Here is a 23,584-nt window from a genome sequence, read left to right as displayed (position 1 = left end):
CATTGTGCTTGAGAAGAGAACAACATTAAATATTGTTCGCAATAATATTTTCATAACGATTTCATTCATTCATCAAGAACAATTTTTGTGCATTTACCTTAACAGGATTAATTAAGTGAGTTCACCACTGCGCCAGTAGGAAATAAACTCCAATGCCACCAGTGGAACAATCATAGGGCGCCACGAAATCTGAAAATCTGAGCACTCCCAACATTCGGAAGTTGGCCTACCCCCCCCCCCCCCCCCCCGCCAAAATTCCAAGGGACCTCCAAAATTTTCAAACGAGGCCCATCTCAAAATATAGATTATGGAAAGCGGATTAAATTGTACGGATTAAGCGGGAATTACCTATTGTATAAGGTGGATTAATGGGTGCGATAAATCCGATGTGGTCATCTAAAGGACGGAACTGTAACATTCTAAAAAGTCACCAATATAAGCCATACAAGGGCACCGGAATAGGTTCCGACCAGGGTTTTGGCTGAAAAATCCCAAGAAGAACATTAGGCACTCATTGTAAGCAAATTTACAGGCAACCTAAATGTCATACTGTTTTCTTCTTTAAGAATGTGGTTAATAAGGCCCCAAGTTTATCCGCTGCCCTCTGTGTGCTTACATGTGCATTTGTGCTGCCTTCACTGCCAAGATTTGCTAAAAATGGTAAAATCAGCTTGCAAGCGAAGGTCTCTTTCTACACTAGTTTATACGACATGGCATTTGCATAGGCGACCACAGTTCTTACTCAGAGCTTAGTGAAATAGACGCAGATACACTTCAATTACGCATTTATCCTAAAAAGTGTGCTCTCTAGAAAACATCCATGCATGCTACCGACAGCTATTTACTTCCGACGAACTCTGTTCAAATTGCGCATGCGCGCGGCCCTTTTAACATAAATCATGCATAGATGCGAAAGCAACGCATTTTTTCCTGGCATTTAAAAATTCTGAACGCTAACGAACAACCATAAGTACGCATTCTCCTCAGCACCTTGGGATTCCCTATGGCGCCGGCGCCATCAAAAATCACTAGATGATCGTGGCAGTCCAAGGCCAGCTTTTCAAAGCGAAGCATGAAGCGCTGTAAGATGGAGTCAGTCTGGAAGCTGATCACACAGTTCAGGTTGTTCTCTCCTTCGGATGTGAGCACAGCGCCGTCAATATTCCTGTAGTGAGCGTAGTGCGCTTCTCTCATGCACAGTGACGAGGTATTCACTGCAAACATAGTAAAATAAATGTTTGGAGTATCGACTCCGCATACAAATATTTAATATTTCATTTTCTCCGTGGCAGGCATAAAGAAGAATGCCTCGCATCCTTACACAGAAATGCATGCATCACTCATGTGAGCCAGTTACTCAGAGTGCATAAATTTAATTGGATTGGATTGGAGTAAACTTTATTTGTGCCTGCAGTTGGACGCTCGCGCGCCCCGACGAGGGCCTACGTCGTCTAAGAGGCTGCCGTTACTCGGCGCGGGTCTCCGCTCGCCGTTGCCGGCTCGCTGGATCCCTGCCTTTCGAGCGCCCCGAGGACCTGCTGGACGGCCCATAGCTGTTGGTCATGGTCGTTGCTCTTCGCGGCTGCCTCCAGCCGCGGCGGGATTGTTGCTGATCTTGCTTCATTTGGATTTTTGATGCAGTCCCACAAGATGTGCGTGTGATCTGCCGGCTCCCTCCGGCAGACTCTACACGTATCGGTCGGGTAGGTCTCGGGGTACATGCGATGCATCAGTCTCGGGCTCGGTAGCGATCCGATCTGGAGCTGTCTCAGTAGTACCGCCTCCGCTCGACTCAGCCTCGGGTGCGGGGGTGGGAGAGTCCTGCGAGCCAGGCGGTAGGCCTTCGTGATTTCGCTGTAGTCGGTCATGCGGTCCTTGGCTCCGAACCACGTCGGACGGTGTGTTGCCGGGGCGCGGTTGGTTAGCGCTCGCGCCGCTGCATGAGCCGTCTCATTGTGGTTCGCACTGCGTTCCGACGCGTCGCCCGCGTGCGCCGGAAACCACTTGATTCTTACTTTTCTGTCTTGCAGTTTAGTCGCTCGTAGTACGCGCTCGGCCTCCCTGCAGACTTGGCCTTTGGCGAAGTTTCGCACCGCCTGTCTCGAGTCACTCAGCACCGTGTAGCAGTCTGCGTCAGCAATGGCCAGGGCGATGGCCACCTCCTCCGCTTGTTCCGCTCCGGCGCCTCTCACGCTCGCTGCCGTCCTCGTGGCGCCGGTCGACGCCTCTATGACGACCGCTGCGAAGGCGTTCCGTTGGTATTCGGCCGCGTCCAAGTACCGCGCGTGCTCGTCGTTGGCGTGCAGGTCGATGAGAGCCTTTGCCCTCGCCGCTCTTCTTTCCTTGTTATACTCGGGGTTCATGTTCTTGGGTATGGGGTCGATTCTGGTCTGGCGTCGGACCTCTTCGGGGACGGGGAGCTTCGTCTGCGCGTCGTTCGAGTGTCCTATTCCCAGGTCGTCCAGTATCTTCCTCCCGGCTTTGGTCGTGGACAGCCGCTCCAGTTGAGAGGTCCGTTGCGCTTCGGCTATTTCTTCGAGCGTGTTGTGGATCCCGAGTTGTAAGAGGCGGGTCGTGCTCGTGGACTCGAACAGGCCCAGCGCCGCCTTGTACGCTCTCCTGATGATTACATTAATTTTGTTGCGTTCGTGTTGCAGCCATCTATGGTAGGCTGCAACGTACGCGACGTGGCTGATGATGAAGGATGGGACGAGCCTGATTAGGCTCTCCTCTCTCATGCCAGCCTTCCGGGAAGTGACTCTTTTGAGGAGTCGCATAGCGTTGGCCGCTTTTGCCGTGAGACGGGCGATGGTTTCGCCGTTTCTTCCATGCTTTTCGATGACCATGCCTAGGATCCTGATTTTGCTGACCTCGGGGATCACGTTGCCGGATTTGGTTACGATTCTAATTTTTTCGCATTCGCGTTGTCTGGTCTTGCATCTGCCATTGTTGGTAGGTGGGAGTATTAGGAGCTCCGATTTGCTCGGCGAACATCTCAAGCCGGTGCCTTCCAGGTGGTCTTCTATCGCGTCGACGGCTGCTTGCAGAGCGCCCTCGATGTGGGCGTCACTGCCGCCGGTCACCCACAGTGTGATATCGTCCGCGTAGATGGTGTGCCTGACGTCTTCGATGTCCGCGAGCTTCTCAGCCACTCCGATCATTACCAGGTTGAACAGCATCGGCGAAATGACCGATCCCTGCGGTGTGCCGGTGCTCCCGAGCTTCTTCTCTTGCGTTTGTAGGTCGCCTGCTCGTAGCTGGGCGGTCCTGTCCGTGAGGAAGTCCTTGATGTAGTTGTAGGATCTTTCGCCCATGTTGAGCTTAGAGACTTGGGACAGAATCGCCGAGTGTTTCACATTATCAAAGGCGCTCTTTAGGTCGAGACCCAGGATTGCCTTGTTGTCGCGGGCGCTGCCGCCATTGTCTATGATTTGGTATTTGAGCTGCAGCATCGCGTCCTGCGTGCTGAGGTGCTGTCTAAAGCCGATCACCGTGGCCGGATACAGCCCCTCTCGTTCCAGGTAGTCTTGCCACCTGTTGAGCAGGACGTGCTCCAGCACCTTGCCCACGCAGGACGTGAGCGAGATGGGCCGAAGGTTGTCCGTGTCCGGTGGCTTCCCCGGCTTGGGTATCAGGATAGTCTTGGTTGTCTTCCACTGCTTTGGTAGCGCGGCCGCTCTCCAGCACTTGTTGAAGTATTTTGCGAGGTTCTCAATCGAGCCGTCGTCGAGGTTCTTGAGCGCCTTGTTCGTGACGAGGTCCGGGCCAGCTGCCGACCGGCTGTTGAGGGCGTGCAGGGCCGCGCGGACCTCCTCGACGTCGATGTCACGATCGAGCTTCGCGTTGGGTAGGCCGCCGTACGGCGCGTGTTGTTCGGTGGGCGTAGTGGGCAGGTATTTGTCATTGATGCGCCTGGTGACTGCATCAGCACCCTGTACCGAGACAGCCCGATGTATGAGCTTGGCGAGTCTATCCCTTTGGTATAAATTTAAAAAATTCCTTGTTTTGCTGCTGGGTTGATATTTGTCACCTCATTTTCCATACCCTTCTCCTCTAAATTTGTGGGCTTAGCTAGCTTCGGTCCAACTCACGGACTAGTTCACTTTGGTGACCCTGGCTCAGGGCATCCTCGAATATTGCATTGAAACAACGTTTTCTCTCTCTCCCTCCCTTGTCCTGTGCATTGTAAAATTATTACTATTAATAAGTATTCGTGTCCCGCGTTTGTCGCAAAAGTCGCTGACTGCTCTAAAGGGCAATTCGGTTAGTCGCTTTTCTAGTTATCTCAGTTCGCCTGTTTTCTGACGCCTGCGAACTATGTTATTACTATGGCACAAAGAGCATGGTTTTAGCAAAAAAAAAAGCATTTGTAAAGAATAACGGCAGGCTTCTCTGAGAGACCTTGTATATGCTCTATTGACATATGGCCAAAATGCATGCATAGCTTAATTAGCTAAATTATGCATATCAATCAGTGGACTCGAAAGTAGAAGCCATGTATAAAGACATCTGAAAGTACGCTCCCTTGTCTATTAGCCGGAAAAGATACACTTTAGAAGCCGTTTCTGTAAAAACGAAAGCACTGCGCCATGTCGCAGCAAGAAAAACAGTTCCACAAATGTACGGTCAGGCCGGAATTAAACGCCAACACGCATAATCTGTACTTTTCCACTTTTCAGCACGATATCTGTTTACAGCTGGATTACGAAGCTGTACTTCGGTAGACCCTTTAACATGTACCAGGCCAGCTACTAAGTGCACAGCACTTCCAACAATTTCGGGAAAAAAATTCGAAAATTAGATAATTTTAAGATACTTTTACAGAAATATTGAAGGTAACCGTCTATTCTTCTGAGGTAGCCAATATTTGTTTAAAGTGTTTGTATCGATCGCATCGAACAATCAAGACTCCCACAGAAAACCAATGGTGAACGCTTTGACGATAGCAAAAATCTTAACAGAAAAGAATTCAAGACTGCTGTCGGCTCATCTCCGGATATTTTTATTATTATATTGAAAACTTCCATTATATGTAAGAATTGAGATCATAAAAAGTTTCGCACTCAAAATGTTTTTGTCCAGATTTGATGGGTATGAATATTTTGTTTTGGTCACAGGTGGTGTTCGCGTTTCATTCCGGCCCGACTACACAAGCGCCAACGGCGATGGTGTTTTGACTCAGCTAGCATGCACAAAACGTATTAATTGAATGTTGATTAGCGGTTCCTACGATTACTATGATTCCCAGTCTCAGCCAGAACCGTACAGGGAGTAGCCGCGTCGCGATCGCGGAGTACCCGCTTCTTGTCACGAGCGAGGCCGATTGCTATTCCAAGGCGCACGGCAGCTGAGTCACAGCCTAAAACGGCGGTGCGTGGGCTCTCGCCCTATCCCGCCCCCAGCGTTCTTTTTTCAGGTACCCCGGGGGTCGGCGGAGCCGTGCACGCCCACGAGGCACAAGGACGGCGCATACATTACCCCGCACGGCTGCAAGTGCGAAGCAAAGCTCTCTTGTCCGCAGATACTCACAGTACTTGTTCTGGTCCGCGAAGGCGCCGTGCGTGCACATGAACAGCGATAACAGCAGAAATTGCCCTGCTGAAAAAAGTTCTATGATGCAATAAACTCATACAGTTTATCATACAAATATCATAGACATATCATACAAATCTTAGGAAATTATCCTTCAAATGTCATACATTTCTGTAAAATCATACAGTCATCATAGAGATGTCATAGAATATCATACGAATTGTATTATATATCATACAGATTGTATGATGAATGATATGATATTCTATGATGAATGATCTATGAGGTTATTGCATCATAGAACTTTTTTACAGCAGGGTGGAGCACGTATAAAGACCAGTGGTCTCGTTGGACGTTAGCCATGGTCAGTCCGGCCTGCGGATTACGTTAAGTCGGCTTTCTATCACGCACAGCCAACGCCTGCTCGGCTCGCCTCCACACGCGATAGTATCTCTCGCGTCATCCAGAGCTATCCGACGCCTTCCGCTAACAGGTGGCGCCACCGAAGCTTGGACCGCGGGGGGTCCTGCCAAGGCGATTCGAGTCTCCTTCGACGGCCGCAGGCGCTACTGCCTCTTCTTCCCACTAAAAACAGTGCGCGCGACTCGGAGAATATGCACGGCAGACGGGCATATCGGACAGGAAATGTGAGCTAGCAACTGCAGCACTGGGAATTATGCATCCCTGCACGGTGCGACAGCGTTGCAGGAACTTTAGCAGCAAGCACCTCGGAACCGGGGGTGGTCGCCCCCCAACATTTCTCCAGAGGGGACAGAGCCTCGCCCCCTCCCCCCACACCCCGGTCTTCAACTGCTTGTGCTCAGATCAGATTGCGGTTGTGATAACTAGGTTTGCAAGAGTTAAACCACATTCAATGTTTTTGCTAGCGAAGGTCCTCACGAATTGATAGTCGTTTTCCATAGTTCATCCTTTCGCTAAGCGAAGCAACCTTCCGTGCTCATCTGAGTGAAGTTGTCAAAAAAACCGAACTGGGATGCTATGCAGAATGCTTCGAGTTCTGCTCCGCTACGGGGCAGAGAGAGTAACCCCGTTGTTTCGTTACTTTCGCCAGAGACGGCAAGCCTGTAGCATGCAGTCAAAGGGTATCATGAGAAAGTACAAGGAGCAGGAAGGCACATAACCAACACGACAACTTTAATGCAAACTCCAACGTTGTACAATTTCAAAAACAATGCCGAAATCTCGCAAGCTTAGACCGAACGGATCCTTAGCGAAAAACACGGCTTTAAAGAAAAACAAGCAACGCTGCTCGTCACTGCACTCGTGTACAGCACACTTCTGTACACTGTCCCGTATCTAACGCTAACACAAACACATTCTAGAAAACCCGAACCTTCAACATGAGGAGCAGCTTGACATATCCCGCAAAGTTTCGCAATAGCACAGCGTAAAAACTGTGTAAGTTTGAAAATGCTGCAAATGCTTTAATTGGAAAATCTGATAGCAAAGTGTTATCATCGCCATTGTTCTTTCAAGATGTAGTTAACAAGCATCCATAAGTCAAGCATGCCTGAGGGCCGGAGGAGAGGAGGCAGGGTAGGGAGAAGAGACTTCCTCCAAAAGGCTTTCTATGGGGGCTGTATCTCTCCGTACTTTATCACATGAAACCCAGCTCTAATTTCCTTTACTGCAAATGTTATACTCGCCATTTATTTTGTTATTTTTCTTGAAAACAATTTCTTGAAACAATTTCTTGAAAACACCGACATAGCGCGATGACAGACCCCGTTGTCTAGCTCGCACCCAGCTGCACAAAAGCAGCTGGTGGGCTGGCCTCTGAGAGTCCCTGAGAGCCACAGCTCCCAGCCACCCTACGCGATATCAAGCCGACGCATCAGTAGGCTGTAATTATAAGGCTCAAGAATCTATAAATGTTTTCCCCAGTACCATGAAATATGAACTTATACTGCGCGATCTGAGTGTAAGTTATAACCCCTGATGGTCGACATTAATCCAGAGCCCTCCGCGTCGACGTCTCATTCTCTTTTCCTTCTGTCAATCTACCCTTGTACCCTTCTCTACCATCAAGATTGAAGTGTCTGCTGAGAAGAGAACGATTTACTGCGCCTTTCCTTTCGCACGATAACAATTCGTTCATCTTTCTTGGGACCCGCCCCGGTGGCTCAGTGGTTAGGGAGCTCGGCTACTGAGCCTGAGTTGCCGGGTGTGAACACGACACGACACGGCGGCCGCGTTTCGCGTTTCAGAGACGCGCACAGTCATCACACTTCAAGAAAGGAATACCCCAGTCAAACTCCTGAACTTTTCAACCCGCCTACCCGCGAGCACATCCACAAACTGAGTGGCCACACTAGTCCACCGGAACTAAACGGCCAAAGACCACCCGATGGACATAGCAGATGTAGATTTTCACTTAGTACAACTACTTCTCAAAGCCAGAAAAGGCCCTAGTCTCTACACATTAAACGTCTACAGTCCCTCTAAAGGCAAAGTAGTCCCTTGAAAAAGTCACTTCAAATCAGCGCCAAACACCCACTCATGATGCTAGGCAACTTTAACGCTACACACGTTCATTGGGGATATGCATCCAACTGCCGCAAAGGAGCAAAACTTTGGACCCTTTACGAAACCGAGAGAATCACACTCGCAAACGACCCGCAACAACATACACGCATTGGAAACAGTGATCAAAACAATACCATTCCCGATCTCGGCCTCCCAAATAACATCACGCACTGTCACTGGTCGAACACGCACACCTCTCTAGGTAGCGACCACTGCATCGTTCAGACCTCCCTCTCACCAACTTCCGTTGCTCACCGCGCTAGAAAACAACTCAAGATTACAAGCTTGGATCGGTTCCGCAATCTCCTTACAAATGCCTCACTGAAATCGAACATCTAACATACTAGATGGCAGACCTCACTAAGGATGTAAACATGGCCACGTATGATATACCGAGCACTCGGTACTCGGGGGGGATCGATAGCAGTCTAGTGCACATGTGGGAGGCCCACTCCAGCCTGCAAAAACGGCGGCTTAAAAACAAGCACAAGCGCTCCCTGAAGCTTAGGATCTCGGCCCTGATAAAACACGTTGAAGAACACCCAGCGCAACGTAGCCGACCACAGTGGGGACAGGTGCGTGACCGCCGAGCTGGAAACCTTGGGTTAAAGGGCCCGTGGAAATTCCCACGCTGCTTACTAGAACCCGATCACACTAGGACCACCAAACATCGTCGTGTAACATGCATGATCTATAGCCTAGACAAGGACGATGACACCCTGATCCAGAACTTCAAAGCCACTTATCTCATGACAACATCCAAGACTTCTCTTCCACCCTACTATAGAGCGCAAAACCCCGAACTATTCGAGGAGATAAGTGGGAAGTCCGAGCAGCCATGCTTCAACTTCGTACCAAGTGTGCTCCCGGAGCCGATCATATCACAAAGAAAGCTCTAAGAAACTTAGTTGACAACTCTATCCATGCTATAACGAGCCTCAACAGGCACTGGAATGAAGGCACTCTCTCTGAAGAATGGACCCACGTTTAAGTTACCTTCATCCATAAACCCGCAAACCACTAAGCCTCTCAAATTTCCGTCCAAGCTCCCTCACCTCTTGTCTCGGCAAGCTTTTAGAACACGCAATCCTCAACAGGTTGAACACTCACGTGCAAACCAGCAACCTATTCCCCCACTCGATGTCGGGTTTTCGAAGACCCCTTCACGCGAGACATAAACCTTCAATTATCCGAACACATCCTCCACACTCGGCACTGCAATCGAACCCGAGTGCTGCTTGCCTTAGACTTCCAAATGGCCTTTGACAACGTATCTCACACTGTAATATTAGACGCTCTATCCAATCTGGCTGTTGTAAGTCGAACGCACTACTACATCGCCGCTCTTCTCCAGGACCGCACAGCAGCAATCCGGGTCGGTTCCGTGAAATTCTCCGCTTTCCCTCAGAGTAAACGAGGAACGCCTAAGGGTCTGTACTCTCTCCCTCTCTCCTGTGTTTTGCCGCGCTGCGCACCTGTGGCGCTACTGCCGCTGTGACGTCATACAAGCTGTAGATTGTGTTTTCTATCTCTCAGTCGCAACAACATCAAAATCAAAGCATAAAAAATTGCCGAAGATGCTTTGAGTCGTCGCGCAGCGGCGGCCGGTAGCCACGCGTCTAGACGCGTGGCTACCGGCCGCCGCTGCGCGTGACCTGAAGACGCGGCGCACTGCGTTCCAAGACGCGTTCAGTCGTCGCGCAGCGACGGCTAGTAGCCACGCGTGACCTTTAGACGCGGCGCACTGCGTTCCTGCAGTTCGAGGCGCTGCGCTTTTGCTTTCGCAACCTACCAAGCTTAACCAAACCTAAGCCCTCGCAAATTTTTAAGGCGGGAGCCTTTAATGCCTCATCGTTGTAAGCAGGAGTTGTCGACAAAAATGTCACGCTTTTCAATTGGTCGAAATGTTGTGACGTCACAGTGCGCGAATTTCAAACCGGTCAATTGTGCTTTGGCTAGTAACCATGCAACCAATTAAACGGATGGCATAGTGATGCTCCAAGTAAGTGGGACTGAGGTTATTTAATTGCTTAATTGACCAAGTAGCCTAAGTAACCTTTCTAGTCACACCAGATAATTAAATAAAACAGAGTAGGAAATTGGTCGAGTTGGGGAATCGAAACAGGGCCTCCGGAGTGCGAGACGAGTATGCTACCACTCCGCCATGCCAGCTCGATGGTTTGGAATGAACAAAGGCGCGTCTAGTAAATACGGTGGCTTTGTTCACTCCCATCTTCCTGCCTTCCCGTTACGGCGAGGTTCAGGTGTCCACCGAGTTATGCCAGGCAGATATATTTCCTTTCCTCAAAAACCAATTTACAGACGAGCAATGCGTACAGCCGAACAGGGGATGGCTTTCTCTGGACTCCCTGGAAGCGTTGCAAGACGGTGTCGCGTTAAGAGGCGAAGCTTAACATCTTAACCACACATCAGTGACACCAGCAGCACCAACGCGCTCAAGGCTTCCGGCTCACCGCACTTAGGTCAACAAAGCGCCCCCCTGATTTTTTTATTTTACTTTCGCGCGTGGTCAAAAGAATGCGTGTGCACGTGATGCGTCGGCACGTTACGAAGAAGAAGCAACCTTCCTGCAGCGTCGCTCATGGATCTCGACCCTCCGGCCAAGGACAGCTCGAAGACGCCAAAGGCGTCCAGAATCTCCAGGAAGTCGACAAAGAAGGCAGCCCAGCACGCGAAGGAAACCGAACAGGAGAAGGACTCGCCGAGAGATCACCCGATCATCGCAGCGACACAAGAACCCAAGAAGTCGCCGATGAAGGTAAGCAGGCTTCTGACCAGGCAGGCAAGCATGAAGCGCTCGCCGAGACATCGAAGATTAGAGCAGCAGGCGTTCCTGGTACCACCAGAAATGATGAGCAGCCAACGTCGTCCCAGCTCCCGACGACTCAGCGGTGTGACGTCACCGCGGGCCGATTACAACCGCTCAGCCCCCCGGCAACAGAGCGTACCGTAATGCCAGCTTTGAGCGAGAGCCAAGCGCCGCTGCAAACAGCAAGCGACGAGTCAGCTGCTGCTGCCACAAGCGGCGTTCCTGGTGACCTCGCCACCGTTCCAACTGAGCAAGTCCAGAGCACTGACGCAGAGCCGCACTACACGACGCGCACCATACGCAAAGCGACTGCAGACCAAGTCGGCGTCGAGGCTGAGGAAACGACCAAGCAAAGCTGCCCTGCAGACCAGCCGGACACAAGGTCTCTCAGCGCGCGGGTGCAGCCCACCGTGGAGCACCCTGAAGATGGGAAGAAGCCTTCGGGTTTTCGAATGATGGTAAGGAACGCACTGCGAAATACGAGTTATAACCGATTTTCATGAGTGATGACGTCTCTAGCGCTGTACTTCATTCATCACGGACCCCATTGGGCCCAACAAAGTATACCGCAGAGAGCCTGTTGCATTTCACGTGGAAGATCTTTTGCACTATCGCAAGTTCAAGGGCATTTAAATATGTTCATGAGCTCGCAAAAGTTTTCAGTAAAAATTACCACTTTAACCCTTTGTCAAGGAGGCTCATGGGCCACCATGGTATTAAAATGAGTCAATTTAAACGTGCGCCAATAATATCACTCTGAATCAGTGTGCTTATGTCCCACCATTGCATCTACTTTTCTTGTTTTGTTCTTTCCCACTCGCTGCCGCTCGCTGCCTGCTGATTGTGGGCTCAAGCTGCGTATTTTCAAAATAGGGTGATTTTGTCCTGCAGCGCTGCATTGCCGTTTTGTGGCACGTATTAATATTTTTGTGGAGATTATAAGCGAGAGTTGTTGCTAAGAAAAAATTATAAAGGAAATATATGTACTTGAACGCACACTGAACCCAGGAAAGCAAGAAGTGCTGCTGAAATGTTTCGTTCCCACCTGGGTAGTAACAGGCTCCAGTGCCTACTGGTCATAGCAGCTACAGAGAATTTTGCGCGTTGTTGCATTCGGCGAGCTTTATCTTGACATTAACTGATGCATGTACAACAGTTAATGATGCAGCTCCACTTATTCGAACATTACGGACAAGCGGTGTGCATATCGCAATATTTAAACGCAGATCATAAGCAAAAAAGCACAAGGGACGCGCGTTATCTAGAAAAAAATTTACTCCAGCTTTTCGCCGCTGCCCAGTCGCCTGGTATTGTTTCTGGAGGCTACAGTATGAACGTCCTCTCATACCTTGAGGCATTTTAGGCGAGTCGATTACTAGGCTGCTCCGAAATAAATATTTGCCTGATATTCGCGTTCCATAAAAGTTTTGTGCCCGTAGCAGGCGAGAGGAGGGCAAAGCGTGGCACGGAGCAAAACGCGACATCTTGTTACTTTCCGCCCCATCGCATTTCAATGAGCTAACATGCTACCATGGTATTTATGCGTTATGAGCTGCCGCACGTGCATCATAGAAAGCGGCTGAAAAGGCGCAGCATTTTGTCATTTAGATTTGTCACAACTGAGCAGCTAAATCAACCTGGCGTCCTAGGTTAGTGCAGGTTAGTAATTACAGTCGTTTATTGGTGTCGTGTAATGCCAAGTTAAAGAATTTTCGCGCCCCTGGTGACTGAGATAAAATCATTCTAGCAGCAGGCTAGAGGCTGTGCAAAACGAGACATTATATTATGGCTCGGTTGCACTAAAGTAAATGATTCATTATGTCTAATGGCAAACAGCTCGAATAAAAAAAAAATGGTTTTATTGCATTCTCCAAAGCTGAGCACGTATTTTTACGCTTTCTAGGGAGCTCTGAACATAAAAAAGAAAAACAATAAATGCCGACTAGCGCAGCGAAAACGTGAAGAAGCCTGTGCAGAGATTCAAGCTCGGGGATATCGTAGCTCTACCCTGCGTGGTAAATTATGGGTGGGGATGTTCAAAAATGGCTTTATTGCATTCTCTAAAGCTGAGCACGCATTTTTACGCTCTCTAGGGAACTCTGAACATACAAAAGAAAAACAATAAATGCCGACTAGCGCACCGAACACGTGCAGAAACCTGTGCAGAGATTCAAGCTCGGAGATATCTGAGCTCTACCGTGCGCGGTAAATTATGGGTGGGGATGTTCAACAAGTGCCATGCAGGGGTGTGAATCCCGCCTCTGGCAATACTGGACAAAGTCGTTTTGGAATCGCTTAAGATGTATTTAGCATCCCAATGTGCAAGGGCTAAGGCGATGGCTGTCTCCTCTGCCGCCTCAGGCGTAGAGCCCGAGGGAAGACGGTGAGTTAGGGAGTTGGGTAGAGTTGGCTTGTAACTACCTGCTACTGCTTCAAGCGTTGTACATGCGGCGTGCGTCTACGCAATTGGGGTCCTGAGCTGGTCCGTAATACTTGTAAAGGTTATTAGCGCGAGTTGTGCGGTGAAGGATGTGATACACGAGATGGACGTCTGGAGGAAGGGGTCGAACAACGATAAGGGTGCAGATGTAGTAAATTTAAATAAGGTTCGTTGGGTGATTCGGCGGTGATGAAGGAGGAGACTACTGATGATGCAGATCATGAAACAAAGAAATATATTTACAGAATTTACAACGCTGAAAACTGAAAGTTAAAGAAACTAAGTCACACAGACAAATCAATAACTGCAACTTAAATGAAAAACAACCTCACACAGTGCAATAATTCTACTGTACCTTACTTATTGACTAAATGCATTTGTTGAAGCTAAGGTGCTGTGAAGGATGCATGCTAAGCACGGAGGTTCTACCTAGACTGATGTCCAAAGCTTTCGCGCCCCATTTTATAAGGGTTCCAGGAATAAAGAAGCTAGGGCGACAGTATCACTCGAGTAGGCTCAAAAACATTGAGTATAGGAGTTAATGGAGCAAAATTCCTACGCCTTCATTGTAGGGATGAGGAATATGGCGAATTTACTCAGTCGGTCCTGTGCACTGTTATATTTTACCCCACAGAATGGGGCAAAATGCGAAAAATTGAAGTTCTAAGTTCAATTATATTTGACTGTCTTCCTATTAAGCAGTACCCTTCATATTTGGTGAACGTGATGCCGGGATGGTAGGGAATCAGACGAAAATATTTGTTTTTTCACGTCTGCGAAGAAATACTGCGACGGTTTGCATATTTATGCCCCGTTTTGCCCCACTCTCCCTAAGTAGCCAGCCTCCTTGATCATTACTACAAAAAAACGTAATCATTTACTTGCTACACTCCTGAATCATTCGTAACTTCCATCTGACTAAGAAAAGGCCCCGGGCAAAACGAGATGTGCACTTGCTTTAAGCAGTGCGGAGAGCCGAGAATTTTAATAGAACACAAATGGAGAAGGGTTGCAATGATGGGCAATAAAATTTAAATACAGGCGTTTTTCCTTTTACAAATCATGAATTTGTTACCGCATCCTCAATTAAGTGTTTATGAACCCGAGTTGGTCGAATTTCGATGGAGGCAAAATTCTAGAGGCCCGTATACTGTGCGATGCCAGCGCACGTTAAAGAACCCCAGGTGGTTGAAATTTCCGGAGCCCTCCAATACTGCGTCCCTTACAGACTTCGCCGCTACGGGATGTTACGCCCCCGTAAACCATAAAATGTATTCTACATGACTCAGGTTTAAGAGTCTTCGTTGAGGATGCGGTAATAGATTCATGATTATTAGAAGGGAGTGCGGCTGGATTTAACTTTTTATTGCTCATCATTGCAACCTTTTTTCATTGTGTTCTGTTAAATATTTCGCCTCTGCATACTCTTTAATCAAGAGCACATTTTCTTTTGGCCGGGACCTTTTGCTTGGTCAGATGGACTTTAAAAGCAGGAGTGCAGCAGATAAAGGATTACTTTATACAACTTCATGTGCTTTCTCATGTACCGCGCATACAAAACTCTTGAACACGAAATAGCAGCGACCTAATTAATTTGCTGTGGTGCACCCTTTCAGAGCCATGAGGTCCCCAAGAAGCGCATCTGCGTCAAATGTTGCGCCGGGATATCCTGCCTATTGCTAGCCATCTTCGCCAGTGTGCTTCTGGCATTTCGAGCCCCCTCCCATGAACGTCACTACGAGACCTGCGACACGTTGGCATGCGCCGCCTACTCGAAGCGGCTGCAAGAGTCCATAAACTCCTCCGTGAAGCCTTGCGACAGCTTCACACATTACGTATGCGATGGCTGGAACAGTCGCTATGAAGCAAGCGTCAATGACGTTGCGCTCCTGTCCGCTCTAACTCGAATGTACCACATTGTACGAGATATGAACGTACCAAAGAGTGGTCAAAATATGATGGAACGCGCCGCAGCGTTCTACCTCAGTTGCGAATGCGTTGGAAGAGCCCGCTGCAACGAACTGCTACACGTCGCGCTGGCGCTGGAAGGAGCGAACATCGTGTGGCCTCTCAAGGCGCACCGTCCAGATTTCCTACGCTCTCTGCTGCACGTGTCGATCAAACTTCGTTGGGCAGGCATCCTTGCTTTCGAGGTAATCGCTACTAAGCGAAAAAAGTACCTGCTGCTGCGACCACCGCTAGCTTTCTTCATATTAGGCCGCAGGGCAAGGGAGCAACTTCGTTCCCCTGGCAGCAGGGAGCATTATTTCGAGGTATTGAAAACAAACTTCAAGGCCGCAAGCAGCACTGCGATCCACGGTGACCTGGTTACATTTGAAGAAACACGAAATGTCGAAATAAAGATATTGGACGTGCTTTGGAAAAACGCTGCCGCACATCCGACTTTCAAGATGAAAAATGACCTTTTCTACAAGTCCGTCCCAAACCTCACGCTGGAGCGGTGGAAGCGAGTTTTGGCCGACTATGGAGTGTCGTTGCGTGAGGATGAAGATGTCGACTTCCTGAGCGATTCAGTGCCCTTCGTTGGTACCTTCCTGAATTTGTGGAAGAAGTACGGGGAGGAACAGATGCACCTTCTGATGTCCTGGTGTACGGTTCAGGTGGCGGCATTGTTTGCGAACCAGGAGCTGCTGATCAATTTCTACGGCACCGAGCAGAAGGTACAGCTCATACACCGGGCGTTCTGCTTCAGCAAAACTTTCATCCTCACCGGCGATACCCTGCTTTACAGGTGCGTTGTAGTGTACAGTACTCTGATACTTTGGTTCAGCGATAGCTGGCGGCATTGTCTATCAGCGACCATACCTCGGAAAAATCCCGAGTGCTCACTCAAGCTCACTCACAAAACTTTGGTCAACCTACGTGAGCCTCATACTCATGAGGGCCTCGGCACATTCGAAGTCGTGAACTCAAACTCATTTACGATTACAACTCACTTGAGCTCACTCAAATTCACTACCCATCAGGTGTCAAGAACTCAGACGAGTCACGACTCACTGAGACTCGCGACTCATCAAGGCTCACTCAATCATTTCAACTCACGACTCATTTGGTCTCACTCGCTCATTTCGACTCACGACTCAATTGGACTTACGACTCATTTGGGCACGCTCATTTTGAATCATGACGCATGTGGACTCACTCAATTACTTCGACTCACGAGTCGTTTGGGCTCACTCATTTCGACTCAGGACTCATCTGGGCTCATTTAAGCGCAATGAGTATTACGAGCGCACAGTAAACGCGACCTTACTGACCCCGATTCATAATAATCTGATTGTGAGCACGGATCACCACGACTCGGATCATGATTAGAATGTGAGCCCGGATTCACGTCGACTCAGATCATGATGTGAACGTGAGTCTGGACTCACGACTCAGGTCATAATCTGAACGTGAGGCTGGACTCACTCACGACTCCGATCAGGATCTGAAATGACCATGAGTGAGCCCGGGTGAGTCCACTCATGAGAGTTCGCCCACTTATGTCAGCGACCCATAATCAAGTTCTTGCATAAGCCGGTTCCAAGACCCGCGCAAGCATGATGATTGGCTTTTCCTCAGGATTTCCGAGCAAGCTGCATTTACTACTCCTTTACGACCTAACTGAGACAGACAGAAAAAGTTTATTTGTTGCGAGTTAGTAATTCGTATGTCGAAGAAGCTAGTTCGCTTAGGTAAGAATGGAATGGTGTCTACATTAAGAACTGTCTGCAGTCGTTTGGCATACAAAATACCTCCAAAATAATTAGGATGTTCCTCATTCCGCTTAACCTCTTTGTAACTGTGTAATCGGTGGGGCCGAAGACGATGCGGTAAAGACACTAAAGATAAGCGTAATTCACAGACTCAACTGTCAACAGAGAACCGCGAGGAAGAGTTTCAGAGAAGTGCTGGGTGTTTTGTGCTGTAGAGCCGTTGAATGCGCTGCCTATCGAGAGACACTTCTTTTTCGCTCTTAAAATGCCACAAACTAGCAGCATGAGATAAAAACACGAAAAAAAAAAATAGAAATAACACTCCTGGTTTTGTGTTAGTTTGTTTCTTCCAAATACGAAGGAAAAATAGGTCGTGAAGCAGCTAGCAAAATAATTAAAGGCAAGTTACTTTAATTATAGCGCTTTTATTTGCATTGTAACACAAGGGATCGAAATGAGCGCAACCCTACCCATTCAAGATTTTAACGCCGCGTGACATCTTGTGTTGTTATAACATCTTGTGTTGTGCGCTTGTGTTATTCACAACATAATCTAGAGGACCTCCGCACTTCGTCGATTTCAGAGGATTCCTGGATATCTGAGGAACTTATTTGGATGTGCGAGGGGCGAAACATGAGCGACGGGATTTTCGTTCATAGCGTCTCGTGCTCAGTGAAGAATATTTGATTTACTGCTGAAACACCGGCGCGTGCACTGCCGTAACTTCGCTCGCGGCGTTCACTATTCCCTTCATTTCTCTCCTTATAATTGAGTGAAAGTGGCTTGTCTCTTCTGAATTCCTTCACTCAACTTTTGGCATTTGCGCAGTGTGTCACGATCAACGGTCAAGAATGTACTGCCGTAGTGCCCTCACTCTTGTGTACATGCCCGCTTTGCGTTGAGCGGGTTGTCAGGACGATTTAAGAAATGAGAAAGAACTAAACAGCGGGCTGCTTCCTGAACCACACAGATCTTCAGCTTCATTGTAACATTACGCCACGAGAGGAAAGTGACACATGGCGCACATTTCCAGGTTCAGCGACGCCACTCTCCCTGCGAACCTTCGGCCTCAAGCACGGGCGCTTATTTTGGACGTCCGTCAGTCTCTGCATGGGCGGCTTCTCCGCTGGAAGCATTATGATGAGAACGTGACGGTGGTCCACGACTGGAACTCCACCTCTGTTTCACTGCAGTACCTCGAGAAACTGGCAGGAGAGGACTACGCCGGCAAATCAGGTATGTATACGTGCGGATAGGCACCCGGATAAACACTTGCCTTAAAACAGTTCCCGTTAGTCCTAGAGTTTCGTTGCGGGTAGCCAAGTTGGAGTCTATGTCACAGGAAATGAATCAGTTCATTAAACCCCAAAGTTCTAACTTTCTCTGATAGCGTGGTGGCTGCAAGATTTCTTCCTGATCCTAAATCCGGTGACACTACAAATGAGCACAAATATACCGCCCCATTTCCCCTACCTGTGCTGAATCAAATATCACTGAATATATCCTGAAACTCCTTGTAACATTTATTGCGAAAAACAATCTAATCGTTTCTAAAACGCGGCTATAGGAAAAGGCTACCAACTACAACCCAATGATAAACGAAACTCCCTTGTACGTCCAAGATGTCCACAAGACATCCAAGGGAGTTTTAGTGCACATTGGGAACATACTTGTTGAGAACTGTTCATGGCCTCACATTCGCTCTTGACAACCGCAGCCACGATGACGTCTTATTCCTTCCTTAATCAAACGCTTTTGGGGCCAAAGCAGCGATGCGCTCACCAAAGCCAACCATGAATCTTTAAACCGATCTTACGGTCTTCAGCCGTTTCCTGGGAAGAGCGACGCCAAGTTAAGCTTCTTGCGCGTGAAATAAAAACAATTAAATGAATTAGCCCTGACTCGGGTTTGAACCCGTGCTGGTGCGAAGAGGTCAACTTCGTTGTCAGTGCAATAAAGCACTATGATACCACCTCTTTTTTTTCTTTATATCACTATGATACCACCTGAACCGATCACACGTCGTGTTAAACTGAAACACACACACGTTATGCATTGCACATCATCGTCTTCATCAACTTCGATCTGCAACGCGAACCGATCAGATAAGCTTTACCGCGACCAGAGCTTAACCCGACTCGAATATCGTCCACAGAGGTGCCGATGACCAAGCAAAGTAAAACCATCAACCAATCAGGCTAAACACATGCTTTCGCACGTCTTCTCGGTATAACTCCGTTAGAACCCTACAATTTTTATCACGCGTTGCACTCAGAAAATATGCTCCACATTCAGCGCTTCCTTGTCTGTCATACTGTTTCGAAGTGGTTGAAATATCTTCCAGGCAGGTACCATTAAGTGCAATTCCAAGGCCACGCATCAGGCCTTTCTCTAGTAACGTCTGGTGTTCAGTATGGTTCGAAGAAATGCGTGTGGACCCATCGTAGTTCTAGTTACATCAACGACCTGACGTCATATCTCAACGAAACAGTGTGAACATCCGAAGGGGCTGCATTATTTAGAAAAATTAGGCCGCATCAAGATCATGTATCAGGGCATGTAATTCGAAGGCAAGATAACCGCTGGTCCTTAAGGGTAACGCAGTGGATTATAAGAGAAAGCAAACGTAGCAGGGGACGGCAGAAAGTTAGGTGGGCGGATGAGGTTAAGAAGTTTGCGGGGATACAGTGGCGGCAACTGACGAAGGACAGGGTTAATTGGAGATACATGGGAGAGGCCTTTGCCCGGCAGCGTGTTCGCCAAATGCAGCCGGTACAGCCAGCGATGACAGCGCCGCCCACCGGCAGGTAGCAGCCACATTAAGGCTGGTTATAAATATTCATTCAGAACGACGGCTTGACATCGCCGCTATGGCGCAGTGGATTAGAGGCACGTGTCGCGTATGGAAGGTCGGCCGTTCGACTCCGCTCTCTGTACTGTAATTTTATTGTTTTTTTAATTTCATTTTTTTCCATCTTTTCCCTTTTAGGTCGCAAATCGTGATGCTTAGTGGCATATAACGCCGTTTAAGAGGATTATTATCCCTTTTAGGTAAGCCGTTGTGACAACCTTCAGTCACCGTGATCATTTCGCCGTGGTTTCAAGCCTTGTGGCTGTACAGGCTGCAGTTGGCGAATACGCCGGCCGGCAGTGGGTGTAGTCAGGCTGATGATGATGATGATGATCATGTAATTCTCAACCACAGAACAGCGAAATGGGGTCTGGAATAAAAAGTGGCGTCTAATCTCGATAAATTTTTACGACCACATAGAGAAAAATCAACCGTCTCCTTGGGATCGCTGACTGTTGGTTTCTGTCATGTGTATGCACTTACATATAGTATGTGCACGCACTGCAGATATGCTCTGACACTTTCACGTGCGCCCTTTCCCGCTTTACTGATCGCTATCGCCGAGCGCCTGGCCTGCGTTCGGCAATAACCGGTGCTCGGCTGCTGACCCGAAAGACGCAGGTTCGATCCCGGCCGCGGCGGTTGAATTTTTTTGGAGGAGAAATTCTAGAGGCCCGTGTACTGTGTGATGTCAGCGCACGTTAAATAACCCCAGGTGGCCGAAATTTCCGGAGCCCTCCACTACGGCGTCTCTCATAGCCTTAGTCGCTTTGGGACGTTAAGCCCCATAAAAACCAAAAACCAAAACCAATAACCGTGAACGACTTTTCTAAACAAGAATGCTTTTCTAAGTCATTCACTTTCCAGCCCACGCAGATGATATTCTCATTGGTCACCACGTGATTGCTAGGGGATGATGTTTTGCGACTTACTGCAACTGAAGGTTACGCTGGGCCTGCTGGCTTCTAGGAAGTCTCCTGTGGAGATGGTGCTGTGCAGTGCGTTGAGACAGGTCACATGTGGACGTAGTAAGATTGTGCACCGTTTCCGTTGCCGGATTACAGAGCCCGGGGATGTCCACCAGGACGGCTTAGTGGACATGGGCGGGTCGTTCGTGGCCAACTGGCAACTCGCCGCTCGAGCTTCGATCCGGAACCGTTCTTCCCGGCGTCTCTTCAAGGTCATCCACGAGCTGGGACTGTATGTACTCCAGGCTGATGCGGAGGAACCCGACGTGTCCCTGCTGCCGTACGCCTTCAGCTTTCCTTACTTCGATCATGGAGCCACTCACGCGCTCAACTACGCCGGGATCGGCAGTCGCTTGGCGGAAGCGCTCAGTCAGCTCTTCCTGTGGGCCTACTTTACGTCCCCTAAGGCAACACGTGCCTTCAAGAACCACTTTTATTGTATGGAGAACGCCACATCCAATGAGGTGAGAGTAGAGCCAAGCCATTCAGAGTTGTTAGCATACTACCAGAGTATTTTGTGTACAGTCTTGGACGCCTCATTACCGCCTCCTTGGCGACGGAGGGGCGTAATGCTGTCGCACCGAAACAATCCCCTTATTATTCAGCTTGTGGTATTCATACATTGATGTACCCTTCTACGCACTGCGCGTGTTTTCCAGGAGAAGGCATGCAAAATGCAGCGCGGAGAACTCCTTTGACGTCCGCTTTTTCGTTTTTGGCCCTTCGCGCGACGGCATCGCGGCGAGTTGAGAACAGAAATGCTGTTTTACAGCGCACGAGTTACGGAAAACTAGAGCAATATGCCGGAGCTGAATCGGCGATTTTCGCGCAGACCGCAAGATGGTGCACGAGCAATGATCTGGAGTGGTGGACACTGCGTTCTTCACACTGCCTTTGCTTTATTAATCTTTTCTTAATGGACCAATTTCCTTTTTGCTGTTATGTGTCAATCTCCGTTTATAACAAAACGAGCTGACCAACAGTATTGAACACGGAGTGTTGCTTTCTACGTGTCTCCATGGTTTTCGAGCGAAAATTAACTTATGATGCCAGATCAGGACAGACGTCTGGCATCAAGCACGTAGGTACAGACGCGTCATTACGGAGTTATATTTTGTAATACAAACTTAAAACGCTCGCATCTGAAGCGCGAAGCATGACTTTTTCTAGCTAACGCGTGCATATTGCGTAGCACTATAGAAAAAGCACGATAGCCGGAGAGATCAGCTTCAGCATTGGTACAGCTTGCTTATAAAATCAATCTAAATTATTTCCCGCAAATAATCTCCTGTCGAGAGGAACTTTCTAGCAAACGTTTCTGGCAAATCGACAATGATACAATATCTCTCGCGACATTCGCTCGCACCTCGGGCGTGCCTCAGGGACAGCAGGGACGCAGCCGGTTTCGAAAGCTTGTTACTGCATGCTACGCCTGCAAGCAATGCGTGTGAGTCAGCACACCGACGTCCAGCTCTGCGGCTGCGGTATCTTCCTCTAAATCGCATATCACTGCGCACTTCTGTCAGCCCAGATCTAATGGGCGCTGAAACTCCCTCGTACATTCACAGGATGTATAAGGGAGTTTCAGTCTCTATTGGGGAGATTAATTCTCAAAAAATTAACGGGTCAGTAATCGCAAGCCCGGAAAGATATATGCAATCGGAATCTACGAAGGTTATCAGTTTAGCATATGCACTGTGATAAAGTGCTGTGGTGCAGTTTATATTTGCAAAAAACGGTCTACCGTAATGTCAAAAGCACAGACTGATGGTCGAGTTGGCATTGCATTGCACACCACATATCTATCTTCGTCCGTGTGCGTTCGTACGTAGGCTCCATCGCAATATCGGCGGCCCTAACATTCCGAGCTTCATGAAAGTTTCCGGTTTGAATATTCACTCTCGCAGATCGACCGGAATTCATTTTCGCCGTACCTGGAGCCCCTCTCCCTGAAGACTGCTCTGTACGCGTACCGAGCGCGCAACGCCGCGACAGACGTTCGTGTCCGCGGCCTGGAGTTCCTGAGCCCAGAGCAGCTCTTCTTCCTCGCCGCGTGTTACGTGCGCTGCGCGAGGACCACCGGGCCTCCGGGCGTCGCCGACGGGCAATGCGACAAGGCGTTTCAGCATGTCGCCGAGTTTGCTTATGCGTTCGGATGCGCGCCAGGCACGCGCATGAACCCCTCGCATCGCAGTGAAATTTTGTGACCCCTTCGTGTGGTGTTTTTACTCTCGTGTGGTTGTGATTTGAGTGAATAGCATGGAAAACTTTACTGAATGTTCGTCAAGACAACCGAACCTGATACTCTTAGTAGAAAATTTGTGGAATGAATTGTAAATTGTGGCACTGTTACCGCTAAAGAGAGTTTTTACATAGATATGTTGACAGTAATCGCCACCGTAGTGTTATATGCAAGAAGTCAAACGCCACAAAGTTTCAGAAATCTTTCGGCAGGGAATTGGACTTCGTGAGGGCATTATATCAACGTCAGGAAGGCTAAGGTTTTATTATTTTTTCCTTGGTAAATTCTGGACAATGTGCGACACTGAAGCGATTCGATTTCTTCATTTGAATGGCATCCAGTCTTTCCATTACTACGCGTAACAAAGAAGAAATGCCGCCAGCGGATTGAAGGTTTTGTCGATTAATAAATATTGATACAACATCTTTCACTCAAATCTTTATTTTTGTCTTAAG

The 23,584-nt window shown here is 48.6% G+C and overlaps 1 protein-coding gene and 1 pseudogene across 1 annotated transcript; both read left to right on the top strand.

Moving 5' to 3' along the window:
• Window positions 1-10,559: 10,559 nt before the first annotated feature.
• On the top strand, window positions 10,560-11,412 carry LOC149336324 (uncharacterized; annotated as a pseudogene).
• A 3,556-nt stretch (window positions 11,413-14,968) lies between these two features.
• LOC149336323 (uncharacterized) lies at window positions 14,969-23,554 on the top strand. Its single transcript, XM_089552822.1, has 4 exons — window positions 14,969-16,101; window positions 18,102-18,304; window positions 20,984-21,351; window positions 22,795-23,554. Exons 1-4 carry the CDS (start codon window positions 15,257-15,259, stop codon window positions 23,092-23,094), a joined length of 1,716 nt encoding a protein of 571 aa, XP_089408948.1. The 5' UTR covers window positions 14,969-15,256; the 3' UTR covers window positions 23,095-23,554.
• The last annotated feature ends 30 nt before the right edge of the window (window positions 23,555-23,584 follow it).

This window comes from Amblyomma mixtum, chromosome 7 (genome assembly GCF_055824585.1).
Source record: "Amblyomma mixtum isolate Tamu chromosome 7, ASM5582458v1, whole genome shotgun sequence".
NCBI classification, from domain to species: domain Eukaryota; kingdom Metazoa; phylum Arthropoda; class Arachnida; order Ixodida; family Ixodidae; genus Amblyomma; species Amblyomma mixtum.
This window is presented reverse-complemented; position numbering and strand designations above follow the sequence as displayed.

Excerpts from the sequence above, each read along its gene's own strand:
- LOC149336323 (XM_089552822.1), top strand. The coding sequence starts at position 15,257 with ATGTACCACATTGTACGAGATATGAACGTACCAAAGAGTGGTCAAAAT. Across the intron at positions 16,102-18,101 it reads GGCGATACCCTGCTTTACAG|GTTCAGCGACGCCACTCTCC; the intron begins GTGCGTTGTAGT and ends GCACATTTCCAG. Across the intron at positions 18,305-20,983 it reads GGACTACGCCGGCAAATCAG|AGCCCGGGGATGTCCACCAG; the intron begins GTATGTATACGT and ends GCCGGATTACAG.